At 52.2% G+C, this 13724-nt stretch overlaps 1 protein-coding gene across 1 annotated transcript; it reads right to left on the minus strand.

The window, feature by feature from the left end:
- Positions 1-2419: 2419 nt before the first annotated feature.
- On the minus strand, positions 2420-11240 carry ZRANB2 (zinc finger RANBP2-type containing 2). The gene is made up of 10 exons (XM_064429213.1): positions 11088-11240; positions 10749-10801; positions 10485-10593; positions 9031-9113; positions 8096-8172; positions 7642-7779; positions 6676-6848; positions 4605-4691; positions 3076-3240; positions 2420-2562 (listed from the first exon to the last, which is right to left on the minus strand). The coding sequence occupies exons 1-10, from the start codon at positions 11141-11143 to the stop codon at positions 2499-2501; spliced, it is 1005 nt and encodes a 334-aa protein (XP_064285283.1). The 5' UTR covers positions 11144-11240; the 3' UTR covers positions 2420-2498.
- Positions 11241-13724: the final 2484 nt, after the last annotated feature.

The raw sequence follows: 13724 nt of genomic DNA on the forward strand, positions 1-13724 counted from the left end.
AGGAGCTGGGAAGGGGCTGGAGAATCCCTGGGGGAGCTGGGAAGGGGCTGGAGGATCCCTGAGGAGCTCGGAAGGGGCTGGAGAATCCCTGGGGGAGCTGGGAAGGGGCTGGAGAATCCCTGAGGAGCTCGGAAGGGGCTGGAGAATCCCTGAGGGAGCTGGGAAGGGGCTGGAGAATCCCTGAGGAGCTGGGAAGGGGCTGGAGAATCCCTGAGGAGCTGGGAAGGGGCTGGAGAATCCCTGAGGAGCTGGGAAGGGGCTGGAGAATCCCTGAGGAGCTGGGAAGGGGCTGGAGAATCCCTGAGGAGCTGGGAAGGGGCTGGAGAATCCCTGGGGGAGCTAGGAAGGGGCTGGAGAATCCCTGAGGGAGCTGGGAAGGGGCTGGAGAATCCCTGAGGAGCTGGGAAGGGGCTGGAGAATCCCTGAGGGAGCTGGGAAGGGGCTGGAGAATCCCTGAGGGAGCTGGGAAGGGGCTGGAGAATTCCTGAGGAGCTGGGAAGGGGCTGAGCCTGGAGCAAAGGAGGCTCAGGGCCCTTGTGGCTCTGCACAGCTCCTGCCAGGAGGGGACAGCCGGGGGTCGGGCTGTGCTCCAGGAACAGAGGGAACGGTCTGGGTGGAGATCAGGGTACGGTTCTTTCTTCTTTCAGAGCGTGCTGGCCACTGCCCAGGCTCCCCAGGGAATGGGCACGGCCCCGAGGCTGCCAGAGCTCCAGGAGTTTGGATGCTGCCAGGGATGCTCAGGGTGGGACTGTTGGTGGTCTGGATCAATGATCCCTGTGAGTCCCATCCAGCCCAAGATATTCCACGATTCTGTGAAAGCACCCGGAAGTTTTCTAAGTCTTTTGCTGTTGAAATTTAAAATTATTTTTAAGACTTAAAGGATTGCAACAATGTGAACATGTGGGATGTGTGGGCCGGTGAGCTGATGAGGATCAGGGTCTGTGACAGGGACGTCTGAGCGTCCCCAAAACAAAGCACTCGAGCACAGTTGACTCACAGGTTTTATTTACACTTGTCTACAGCATCATTTTGCCTTACACGTTCTCTAAGCCAAATGAACCATCCTCCTCCTCCTCCTTTGCCTGTGGCCTATCAGTTGCTAAATTTAAAACCTCCCATCTGTTAAGTACAGCAACAATTGGAATACAAAGCACAAGAAAACCCAAGGCTAACAACAGAGCGTCTACTTGATCTGGTTTTACAGTTTAGTTGGACGTTGAAGTCAGAGGCACAGTTACAGACTAACCTGCTCTTGTGCAACCTACACACATTTAGCATGGAAATTAGAGAAAATAAAGCATTAAAGAAAAAACTGCATTTTTTTCTGCAAAGAGATTTATCAAAATACCTCTACACCAAAAACATTTTGCTTCTAGACCAGTCCATAAGACATGGCTCAACAAAAAAAGAAAAAAAAAAAAAGAGAAAAATAAAGCAAAATGGAGTTCTTTGATTTTGCTCCGTTTGTTTCTGTGCAGTTTATCAAAACAAGCAGCAAATCTGGCAGTTTTATTACTGAAATAAATGCAGGTATATTGCTCTTTGCTTGCTTAAAAAGAAGAGTTTTCCTTACCATACTTACCTTGTGATGGCACTGAACCTTTCTTTAACCAAACGGAGCTCAAGAGAGACCAACCAAGTTTTATACTCAAATGGATTCCATAAAGCATTTTAAGCCATAAATTATGTTGAAGGGAAAAAGAATGATCGATGAAGAAGACGTTGAAGATGCCAGAACTTTCTACACAGTTTATTCATTCTCATTTTTTAAAGAAAAATAAAATTAAGATACCTTGAAAATTTTAGCCCCAAAGGAAATTTTACAGGCGGCCTGCGGAAGCTTCCCTTGATTCCAAGGAGCCAGTTCCATACTCCTCCAGCCCAGGAGCAGATCCCAACCGATCCCTTTGGAAGGAGGGACCCGGAGTCCGGGCTCTGGAAACCACCACAGCCACAGCACTGTGCTGGCTGCAAGCGTCCTCCCTCGCCAGGAATGAGGCTAATCATGATGGACTGGGGGTTTGAGCTGCTAGAGAGGGGTGTCCATCTGCACTGGCACTGCTACGTGGCAAAACAAAAACTGCTCAGCCCAAGGCCCCACTGCTGGCCCCAGCCCTGCCCCTGCTCTGGTCCCACGGGAGCTCCGTCCTGCTCTGGAAAACTCACGGCTTCCTCCTCGCACCAAGAGCTGTGCCAGGACATGCCCAACCTGCTCCTCCAGCTGGGGGAGCCAGGAATGGAGGAGCTGATCTTGAAAAATAATAACCCCCCCCACACCACAGAACTTCCCCCTGTGCCGGGGAGTTTATGGCTTAAAATGCTACTGCGGGTTTGGGTGATGGATGAACAAAGCTGCAGTTTGCCAGAAAGCCAGGACAGACATGCACCTCTACTAGCAGATTGAGCACTTCTGACCAAGTAAGACACCAACTTCTTAAAAATGTCTCATGCACTGACTGGAATTTTGGTGGGTTTTTGTAAGTGTGAGCTTTTACACATTATTTCTTTTTAGAACTTGTACGGGAACCAGAATGGGAGGATCCGGAGGAAGATCTGCGGCGTCTGCAAGATACAAATGGAGAAAGCATGCACAGAAATGAGCTCAGATTCATCCTGGCACCCACTTTGAGCAGCATCCTACCATAGCTGGAAGCCAAGTATATCTCATGGGGGCCTTACAAGAATATACAAGTAACTTTAAGCCGCTAACTTAACACTAAAAGTCTAAGTTTAATACTGAGAGTAGAATACAGTTTCTATTTCAATGCAGTATTTACTTTAAGAAAATAATTCATTAATGACTGTCACACACTGAAAGAAGGGTGAGCCAGGTCTTTATACAGAACACGCTCCTACCAGGAGGACTTTCATTGGAGGGGGCGGGGGAATTATTTTAAAAAACGCAATTACAGAGGGGTTAACAAAAGTAAGAGTAGGGCAAGTGAAGAAACTACTTTTACTATGCGAAAAACTGCTCAGATTGAACTGCTTCCCAGTGGATCTCAGTCCTTGGATAACTACAATAAACCATCACACATGTCAATACAGCCATTCTTATTCTACATAAACCCAAACCTTTCGGGTGACCGTGATCTCGAGCGCCTTTTTTTGCGATCACCAGAGGAAGAGGATCTAGAGCGGCTTCGCTTCTTGCCTCTCTCGGGGGAAGACGAGGAGCGAGAGCTGGAGCAAGATCTTTTCCTTGGGGTGGAAGACCCCCTGTAGGACCTGGAGCTGGATCTTTATTGATTGAGAAATAAACCACATTTAATTCTGGGATCATGGAGAAGGCACAAAGACAGAACAAGCAGAGACAGTTTTCATCAACATTCACTACTCTGTTTTCTCCAGGGGCGTGGAAAACAAACACGAGGGGCTTCCATACTTACTCTGCCAAGAACACTGCTACTGCCAGGGCAGCTGGCCTAAGGAACTCTGCTAAGTAGTGTTTCCTGATAAATGGACCACCAATGGTTTGGAAAGCTCTCCCCAGCATTCACCAAAATGAGCCATTTTGGCAAAAAAGCACTGGGCAACTGCTGGGAAGTTGCCTCTGTAAGGACCATCCTCAGCAGTTAAATCCACACATCAGAACAACCTGGAAACCAGAGATCTAAAGGTGATTTACAATGGTTCACTTTATCCTAATGGACAGTTCACACTGCATGTTCATCTGACCAAACAGTAACAAATCCAGCTGTTATATTTACAGATCTCAATCTACATTTGTGAAGAGACTAAAACCTTCCTCAACCAAAACACTGCAAAAAGCCTCTCAGAATAGAGTCAGAATATTTAAAACCATCTCTTGGAACACAGTGCCCCTCTGGTGGGGCACAGGGACACCTTCCCTCTTCCCAAAAGCACAGATTCCATCCTGTGCTGACCCTCACGGGATAATCCACAGCACGTTCCTGCCCCCAAGGGGTGATGGCAGCATTTGTGATCCTTCTTCCCAACCCAAGCTTCCTCACTTAGAATTTTGTGATTCTCTGCATGCATGGAGAAGGGACAGCCCTTCATTCCATCACAGAGGGAATGTTCTGCCAATGGAATGCCTGTGCAAGGACACCTCAAACGTGCTTTTGCTCCTGTGCCCTGCCCAGCTCAGTGATGCTCTACACAGATCACTCTGACTGCTCTCAGCCTCTCCCACCATTTCCTACCAACATTTTCCTATGATCCCCCAGGTTTACACAGGAACGGCTGCCCTGTCTCGTGGAGGATGCAGAATTCTCACTGAACACAAAACCAGAAGGACAGCGGCATTTCTAATGCTCCTCCAGCTCAAGCAGCCCCAGTGGAAACAGGAAAAGCACCCAAATGCCTGCAGCAGGGAACCATGCACTCAAATCCTTCTTCCTCCACTGCAGCTCGGTGGCGTCCGCTCGTCCGGCTTAGGCCAGACTTAACCTCTTGCACCAAAAGCTCTGCTCCTCAGTGAAAGCTGTGCTGGCAACACCCGGTGCAGAGACCCAGCAAGTCTGACTTCCAAGACAAAAAGCAGTTAATGTTTGTCTGAGCAGCACAGCCTTACGGTGGGGCCAGAGCAGCTGCAGCCTGTGCCCTGTGTCTGTGCAGGGACAGGCTGGTACCTCATTCACCTGGATTTGGACCCACGGGACCGCGACTGTTCCCTGGAGCTGGAGCGGGATCTCGATCTGGAACTGGAAGAACTCCTGGAATGGGACCTGCAACAACACGGGAGATCTTTGTCCAGTGTCTGACTTGCATGTAGCAGAGCTACTGCTCCTGAGAGCAGCAGACACAAGGCAGCAAGACAGTCTGAATGCCCTCCTGCCCCCAGCATCGCCACACTTTAAACCAGACACTTCTACACAGCAAGGTCTTGCATTGAAAACATTACAAAGTCAGCTTTGGATTATGGTTCCTAAAACAAAGCACAACAATTAAACAGGATTGCAATTACCTGGCAAAAAAGCCAACCTCCTATCTATTCAGTATTTAATGAAATCAATGCTTTAATTTGTGCCTTAACTGGAAACCCATCAGTTTCCTTCAAAGGCAGAGTACACGAGAGCATTAGGATTGGTCATCTCAATTCCCCCCCAGCCAGTTCTTACAAGCACTTTGAAATCAGCTTCAAATTTTCATAAAGATTTTCCCCTGCATTATAAATTAAGTGGTTAATTTGGGGCTAAAATACTGCCATATCCAACACAACTTGTAACTGGCCACAATTATTTCCCAATTTTTCACTGATGGATTTTCTCTAAAGCACAAACCACAAGAGAAATTTAACAACGGCAGCAGGCTCCAGCAACCACTGGAAACAAAAGCACTGACAACAAATTCTAATAATATTTTCAGGTAAAATATATTCTACTTGCTGTCAGCCTCTGAGTTCATACTGTTACCACAGCTTTCTCATTTTATTGGGCAGGACACAGTAATGTGAACATTTCCCAGCTAGGAAATTACATTTAAACCTTTTTAAAACCCACAAAAAGAGCATCCACAAATGGTAACTGATATTTCTGATTATCTGTAGCTAAAAGCAAAAAGTACAAGAGGAAGCTGAAATCTCAGGACAAGTTACTTTCTACTTCACTGTTAATATTTGTGAATTAATGACCAAGGTTATGGGCTGGTGGGGCTTTGAGTGTCCTTGGAGCCTCCCAGCCAAGCACTGCACTCACACTGCTCGGAGCAGTGGGAAGCAGGGGAGGCTGAGGAACAGAAGAGGCAGCAGGAGCAAGAGCCAACAGGGAAGGGGGAGAAGCCAAGCCAGAGGCTGGGGCTGGCCCCTGGTTACAAGGGGCTGGGGAATTTTGGCACTGAGAGCACAGAGGGGCAATGATGAAGCTGGGAAGATTAGAAGAAACTTGAACTGTACAGATGTGAATTTAATAAGTGACCCTGGGAGCTTGTTCTGAATTATAATGATCTCCTTGCATGAGATGTAAGGCAGCTCAAAAGCTCCAATATTGACATCACCCAATTTCAAAGCACTGACTGAATTGTTCATTTATTACTGAATTTAAATAGCAATGAGAGAGCTTAAGCCTGCCCAGCAGACATTTGTGAGGGCCCCTATAAACCCTCAATGTTATTAGAGAATTCCAGAGTGGTTTGGGTTCAGAGGGACCTTAAAGCTCATCTCATTTCACTGTCCCGTGGCTTTCACCAGAGCAGGCTGCTCCAAGTCCTGTCCATGGACAGTCCCAGGGATGGGAAGATTCTGACAATATTGATGGGAATGTGCTGACAATACTGCCACTGCATTTAAAACTTTGTCACTTGCCATTAACTCAAGTTCAAGTTTCTTGTCTTTATTTCCAGGACATTTCCACTGTGTTCCCTGAATCTGCCTGGGCTGCATTGTCACTGCCTCTTCTGCCACCTCCTCCCACTCCAGCAGTGCCCCCCTCTGTCCAACAACAGAACCACACATGGCCAACGAGCCTGAAAACCTGAAAATAAATTACATTATTCCATTTCTTTGAAGGATTCCACCAAACATCAACTTAAATCACTAAAACAAGCCACAAGCCCACGGAGCCTCCCTGCTGCGGCTCAGGCAGAGCATCACCACCTCTGTAAAAGGAGCGTTATTCACATCATCACACAACTGTAAGGCAATCAAGCAAAGTAAATAAGGAAGTCAGATACTGACATTTTGCCTGGCGTTACCCTGGACCTGTACCCGTTTACCTGGACCTAGACCTTGAGCTCGAGTGAGAGGATGAGCGCGAGGACGAGCGCGAGTGGGAGGAGCGGGACTTGGAGCGGCTGCGCCTCGGCGGCTTCTTCTTCTTGTTGGTGTCCTCCTCCTCACTGGCATCCAGGTTGTACTTGGACAGGTCAGCATCATCCTCATCCTCGTCCTGGCACAGCAAACACACCAAACTCAGGCCATGCTTTGAGCTCCCCTTCAGTTTTTACTTATTCCAGCCTTTACCTCGTGCTCTTTCCCGGCCTTTGAAAACTGAATGGAATTTAATGAGCTCCCATGATTTTAAGCAGTAAAGAGTGACTGAAAATTGGTTTTGAACCAAAGTAATAAAAACCCTGCAACACCCTGCCCCGTTATTTAATGAAGCTAATGAGCACACAGACACGTTTTTACCACTTACTTGAAATGAATTTTTACCTTCAGAATCTAAGCAAAGCCCAACTCTGCAGAGAGATCTCATATGCAAAGTTTGGTGACTGCTGTGTAAAACACGACCATCTGCACGTGTCTCTGCAGGGCTGCTGCCCAAAGATGTGGAAAATCCAAAAAGTGATACTCACACAGCTCAGAAAAGATGAAAAAACCCTCAGAATATTTTATTTCATTTTATAAAAAATAAATCTGATGTAGTTTTAAAAGTCTAGGAAGAAAACTCAAGAGCACTCGCTATACACTGTAATGACACATCCAGGTTCCAAATAAAGATCCTGGAGTTCTGGTTCTGATCTCAGATATCACTGATGATTTAGGGAACTGGCCATTTTTGAGTGCAGGTGTTTAGAAGAAAGCAGAACTTGTGCACATCTCTTCCAGCAGGTCTGGGCACTGCTATTGCCAGAGCTCTGCTCCAAAGGCAGCTGAAATCACTGACCAGCCGCTCCCCTGCTCCTGGGCAGCACTGAAATCATGATGAAAAACTGCTTCCAGACAGCAAACCATCCTACCTCATCCAATTTATACTTGGAGAGATCTTCATCCTCATCCTCCTCATCCTCCCCCTCAGATTCCTTATCTTCCACTTCCTTCAGGATGGAGGCAGGACCCACTGGCTTCCCCCGGTACTTTTTCTTTTTGCGCCCAAACTGAGGAATTTTGTGCCAGGGTTAGAACAGGATTTCATCAAAAACAATCACCAACTGTATTTTTGATAACACTTCCATAAGAAAATAAATAATCATCAATTTTAAAGAGGATCTCGCCCCAAGGGAAAGGGGAGCACTATGGAACGTCAACTAGCAACAAGGAACTTTTAAAGAGACGCTCATCTTGGGGACAATGAGCCTCCACAGGGGTGAATGGGGATCTGAGCATTTGGATTTCAATTCTATGGGATATCCTTACATAACACAAGAGGATAACAGGGATATCCTCCCCAGAGCAACCCCTGCCCTCCCTTACCTCATCATACTCCCCGTCGGACTCCTCCCGCTCTATGTATTCCACGTTCTCCCGTTCATTGAATCCTCCTCCATAGCCTAGGAAAGGGGCAAAACAACCATGCCTTCAGCTGCTTGGAGCACACAAACCTCCACAGGGGCTCTGGAATCCCTCACGGAATTCTAAATCAGCCATAAGGACGTAACAGGATCTCAGGAGGAACATGAATTGCTCCCACACACGTTTATTAAATGCAGTTTCTCACAAATCCAATTAAAATAATGGATTAGGATCACTAAAAGTATTTATCAACTTAATTAAGTACTAAGTACTTCAGTAAGTTATTTAAATAATAAATACATGGATATATTATTTGCAATTATAACAATTATATGAAATATGATTATATTATTTAATATCCTTTACTATTTTCATAGTAATACTGAAATATTGTTTTTTCTTTAAAATAATAAGCTCTGTGCTCTTCTCCAGGCTCCTTTGTTTCTGTGCCCTTGTGTTGCACCCTGTGCTCTAAGTTCCCTGTCCTGCTCCAGTCTGGCAGTGAATTCCCCGCCTGATCCCAGGTGCAGAGGGGAGTGCAGGAGCTGTAAGGAGATCCTGCCCCAGCTCCCTCAGGAGAGCTGAAACTGAGCCCCAGCCCTCCTGAGCAGATAACAGCCTTATCTGCACATGGCCAGCCCCTGCAGGCCTCTGCAGATTAATTAAACATTGCTTCCAAAGTCCTGACATCAGGATCCAACACAGGGGCAGCTTGGGCTGAACGTTCTCCACGAGTGGACTTCCCACTTGGAGCCACCACTTCCCTCAGCACCAGAACTCGCTGAGGCCACCAGCAACCTGCACCTTGCATGGACTGTGCCAGTTCTGGGAAAAGAAGGAATGCCCACTCTGATTCCCAGAGCCCCTTGTGGCAGCCCCAGGCACCCCCAGCTCACCTGTCCTCTCCTCCAGCTTGGCGTACTTGGGGGTGTTGCACATGTTGCACTCCGAGCGCCGCGCCCAGTTCACATTGCCACAGCTGCAGGGACAGAGACAGGGAACCTTATCCTTACCCCTCAGACTGGGGATCAACACCCCTCAGAGGGGAATGAAACACCCCTCAGACTGGGGATCAACATCCTTCAGGTGGGAATGAAACCCTATCCCTCAGACTGGGCATCAACGTCCTCCAAGGGGGAATGAAACATCCCTCAGATGGGAACAAAACATGCCTCAGATGGGAATGAAACACCCCTCAGATGGGAATGAAACACCCCTCAGACCGGGAATGAAACACCCCTCAGACCGGGAATGAAACACCCCTCAGACTGGGGAATGAAACACCCCTCAGACTGGGAATGAAACACCCCTCAGACTGGGAATGAAACACCCCTCAGACTGGGGAATGAAACACCCCTCAGACTGGGAATGAAACACCCCTCAGACCGGGAATGAAACACCCCTCAGACTGGGGAATGAAACACCCCTCAGACTGGGAATGAAACACCCCTCAGACCGGGAATGAAACACCCCTCAGACTGGGGAATGAAACACCCCTCAGACTGGGAATGAAACACCCCTCAGACTGGGAATGAAACACCCCTCAGACTGGGAATGAAACACCCCTCAGACTGGGGAATGAAACACCCCTCAGACTGGGGAATGAAACACCCCTCAGATGGGAATAAAATCTCCTTGAGATGGGAATGAAACCTTATCCTTCAGACTGGGAATAAAAGGTTATCCTTGGACTGGGAATGCTATCCTTCAGTCTGGGGACAAAAGGTTACCCTCCAGCCTGGGAATGCCAGGGTGGGACACAGCACTGGGGAAGGTGACAGCCCTGGGCAAAGCTGGGGAAGATGCCAAGTCAGTGGCAGGAGCAGGGACAGGAGCAGAGCTGCACAGAGGGCCCTTTCCCAGCTCCCTCAGCCTCTCCTGGGGCTCCAGCCCCTTCCCAGCTCCATTCCCTGCCTGGGAGGGAAGAGCTGCAGGTGCCAGGCCAGCTGCTCGCTGGAACTGCCACATCCAAGAATCCCAGAGCTGCTTTGGGTGTGAAGGGACATCACAGCCCACCCAGGGCCATGGCAGGGACACCTCCCACTGTCCCAGGTGCTCCAGCCTGGCCTTGGGCACTGCCAGGGATCCAGGGGCTGCTCTGGGAATTCCATCCCAGGGCCTGCCCACCCTGCCAGGGCAGGCAGCACCTCCCAATCCACGGGGGTGGCAGTGCCACCTCCACACTCCCCCCAAACCCGGGCAGTGTCCCAGCTTAGCAGAGCTGGCCCTTTCCCCGGGCAGCGCTGCCGTTCCTGCTGCTCTGTAATTAACGCACAGCTAACGAGCCCAGAGCAGCCGGGCAGCACCGGGAATGCCCCGCGAGAGGCAGGAGCGCCGTGTCCCGGCCTACGTTTTGCACTGCCAGTCGTTGGCGCTGAACAGCCCCCGGCTCTTCTCGGCCAGCGTCTTCCCGATCTCCGTGCCCCCCGCCTTCATCATCTTGGCCTCCGTGGTCTTCTCTGCGGGACAGACACAAAGCGCCTGAGGCGGCAGCCTCGGGGCCCCGGAACAGCTCGGGGGCTTTGCACAGAACCAGGAGCGCTCTCAAGCGGCTCCGGGGATTTTGGCGCTGTTTTAGGGGCGGGAGGGACGCGGGGCAAGGCCGGGAGCTCACCTCTGCCGCATCTGTTACAGCTCGTCCTCCTGGCGAAGTTCACGTTCCCGCACCTGGGCACGGAGCAGAGCGCGAGGCCCGCGGTTAAGCGGAGCCGGAGCCCGCCCAGCGCCGGGACCGCCCCAGTTCAACCCGACTCCGTCCCGCGCCAAGAGCCAGCCGAGCCGAGCCGGGCTGAGCCGAGCCGAGCCGGGCTGAGCCGAGCCGAGCCGGGCTGAGCCGAGCCGAGCCGAGCCGGGCCGGGCCGGGCCGGGCCGGGCCGTGCGCCCCCCCGCGCCGCTCCCGGCTCCCCGCGCCTGCCCCGCTCCCGCTCCCCGCGCCGCTCGGCCGCGGCCTCACTTCTTGTCGGGGCAGATCCAGTCGCCGTCGCTGACGCGGAAGTTCTTGGTCGCCATCTCGGGCCGAGCCGGGCCGGGCCGAGCGCCGCCGCCGCACGCAGGACCCGGGCCCTGCGCCGCGCGGGCTGCCCGCCGCGCGCCTGCGCCCCGCCGCGCGCCTGCGCCCTGCCGCGCCCGCGCGCCCTCCGCTCAGGCAGCGCCGCGGACGCCTCAGCCGCGGCCGCCGAGGGAGGGAACGGGGGGCGAGCGCGCCCCCTGGCGGAGGGGAGGGAGGGCGTGAGGGGGAGCGGAGGGCGGGAAAGGGAAAAGGGAAAAGGGAAAAGGGAAAGGAAAAGGAGAATGGGACTAGGAAAAGGGAACGGGAACCGGGCCGTGTGAGGGTGGGCAGCCCTGGCACAGGGGCCCAGAGCAGCCCCGGGATCCCTGGCGGTGCCCAAGGCCAGGCTGACGCTGGGGCTGGGGCGGTGGCGGTGTCCCTGCCAGGGCAGGGTGGCACTGCGTTTGAGGGGTTTGATCTCTCTGGCACCCAGCCCGCCCGTGTGTCCGTCTCTGCCTGCTCTCCCAGCTGAGCTCAGGGCTGTTCCCTGCCGAGGGCAGCCGCCGTGCCCCGCAGACCCGCCGTGCCCCGAGCCCGCCGCGCTGCCCGCTGTCCCTGTGACAGCCTGGCAGGACAGAGAGAGATCACAGAATCCCAGCCAGGGAGCGTCCTGGGCTGAACGGACCCCAAAGACCACCCAGCCCAGCCCCTGCCCCGCACAGAGCCCAAACCCCCCCCGGGTATCCCTGGAGCGCTGTCCAAACCCTCCCGGAGCTCTGGCTGTGCCCATTCCCTGGGACCTGGGCAGGGCCAGCACCCTCTGGGATGAACCTGTCCCAAAATCTGAAGGACAATTTGGGATAACGGTCAGTGTGGGGGTGTCTGAGTCAATCTGTTGTTTAAATAAATATTTTTATTTGGATTAATGACCCACGCCATGGTTTGTGGGTGGGTTTGTGCCAGCACGGGGACACTGTCCTCTGTTCCCTGCGTGTCCCCAGGGCCGTGCCCATCCTCAGTGTTCTGCTATCTCCTTTCAAACCACTCTGATATCCCCCTTTCTGCTTTTTTCCGGGCTGGGTGTGATCTGCCAAGAGCTGCAGTGGCCCGGCATCCCCAAGCCACGTCCATGCTGCGTGTTTGTTTACAGCAGTTTTTATTCTCTCCTTCTTCTAGCCACATCCTGTGGAAAAATCACCTGGGACCTGCCTCTGGAGCTGGTTTCTGTCGCTCCCTCTCAGGTGACGGGGAGATGACAGTGCTGTTGCTGTTTAGTTACAAAAGCGTACAGCAGCGCTGGGAAGGGCTCTGTGCCAATTCCCACCTCGGGAATGTCCCCAGCCTCAGGAAGGACAAAGCTGTGCTTCCCAAAGCTGTGCTTCCCAAGGCTGTGCTTCCCAAGGCTGTGCTTCCCAAGGCTGTGCTTCCCAAGGCTGTGCTTCCCAAAGCTGTGCTTCCCAAGGCTGTGCTTCCCAAGGCTGTGCTTCCCAAAGCTGTGCTTTTCCACAGCTGTGCTTCCCAAGGCTGTGCTTCCCAAAGCTGTGCTTCCCAAGGCTGTGCTTCCCAAGGCTGTGCTTCCCAAAGCTGTGCTTCCCAAGGTTGTGCTTCCCAAGGCTGTGCTTCCCAAAGCTGTGCTTCCCAAAGCTGTGCTTCCCAAGGCTGTGCTTCCCAAAGCTGTGCTTCCCAAGGCTGTGCTTCCCAAGGCTGTGCTTCCCAAGGCTGTGCTTCCCAAGGCTGTGCTTCCCAAAGCTGTGCTTCCCAAGGCTGTGCTTCCCAAGGCTGTGCTTCCCAAAGCTGTGCTTCCCAAGGTTGTGCTTCCCAAGGCTGTGCTTCCCAAGGTTGTGCTTCCCAAAGCTGTGCTTCCCAAGGCTGTGCTTCCCAAGGTTGTGCTTCCCAAGGCTGTGCTTCCCAAGGCTGTGCTTCCCAAGGCTGTGCTTCCCAAAGCTGTGCTTCCCAAGGTTGTGCTTCCCAAGGCTGTGCTTCCCAAGGTTGTGCTTCCCAAAGCTGTGCTTCCCAAGGCTGTGCTTCCCAAGGTTGTGCTTCCCAAGGCTGTGCTTCCCAAGGCTGTGCTTCCCAAAGCTGTGCTTCCCAAAGCTGTGCTTTCCACAGCTGTGCTTCCCAAGGCTGTGCTTCCCAAGGCTGTGCTTCCCAAAGCTGTGCTTCCCAAGGCTGTGCTTCCCAAAGCTGTGCTTTCCACAGCTGTGCTTCCCAAGGCTGTGCTTCCCAAGGCTGTGCTTCCCAAGGCTGTGCTTCCCAAGGCTGTGCTTCCCAAGACTGTGCTTCCCAAAGCTGTGCTTCCCAAAGCTGTGCTTCCCAAGGTTGTGCTTCCCAAGGCTGTGCTTCCCAAGGCTGTGCTTCCCAAAGCTGTGCTTTCCACAGCTGTGCTTCCCAAGGCTGTGCTTCCCAAGGCTGTGCTTCCCAAAGCTGTGCTTCCCAAAGCTGTGCTTCCCAAGGCTGTGCTTCCCAAAGCTGTGCTTCCCAAGGCTGTGCTTCCCAAGGCTGTGCTTCCCAAGGCTGTGCTTTCCACAGCTGTGCTTCCCAAGGCTGTGCTTCCCAAGGCTGTGCTTCCCAAAGCTGTGCTTCCCAAGGCTGTGCTTCCCA

Source organism: Passer domesticus, chromosome 7 (genome assembly GCF_036417665.1).
Source record: "Passer domesticus isolate bPasDom1 chromosome 7, bPasDom1.hap1, whole genome shotgun sequence".
NCBI classification, from domain to species: Eukaryota; Metazoa; Chordata; class Aves; order Passeriformes; family Passeridae; genus Passer; species Passer domesticus.

What these genes read in the sequence shown, in the direction of transcription:
- ZRANB2 (XM_064429213.1), bottom strand. Translation starts at nt 11,143, where the DNA reads ATGGCGACCAAGAACTTCCGCGTCAGCGACGGCGACTGGATCTGCCCC. An exon ending in CAAGCTGGAGGAGAGGACAG is followed by an intron (nt 8,173 to 9,030) that starts GTGAGCTGGGGG and finishes CCCCTTTCCTAG; the next exon opens with GCTATGGAGGAGGATTCAAT. An exon ending in CCAAGTATAAATTGGATGAG is followed by an intron (nt 6,849 to 7,641) that starts GTAGGATGGTTT and finishes TTGCTGTGCCAG; the next exon opens with GACGAGGATGAGGATGATGC.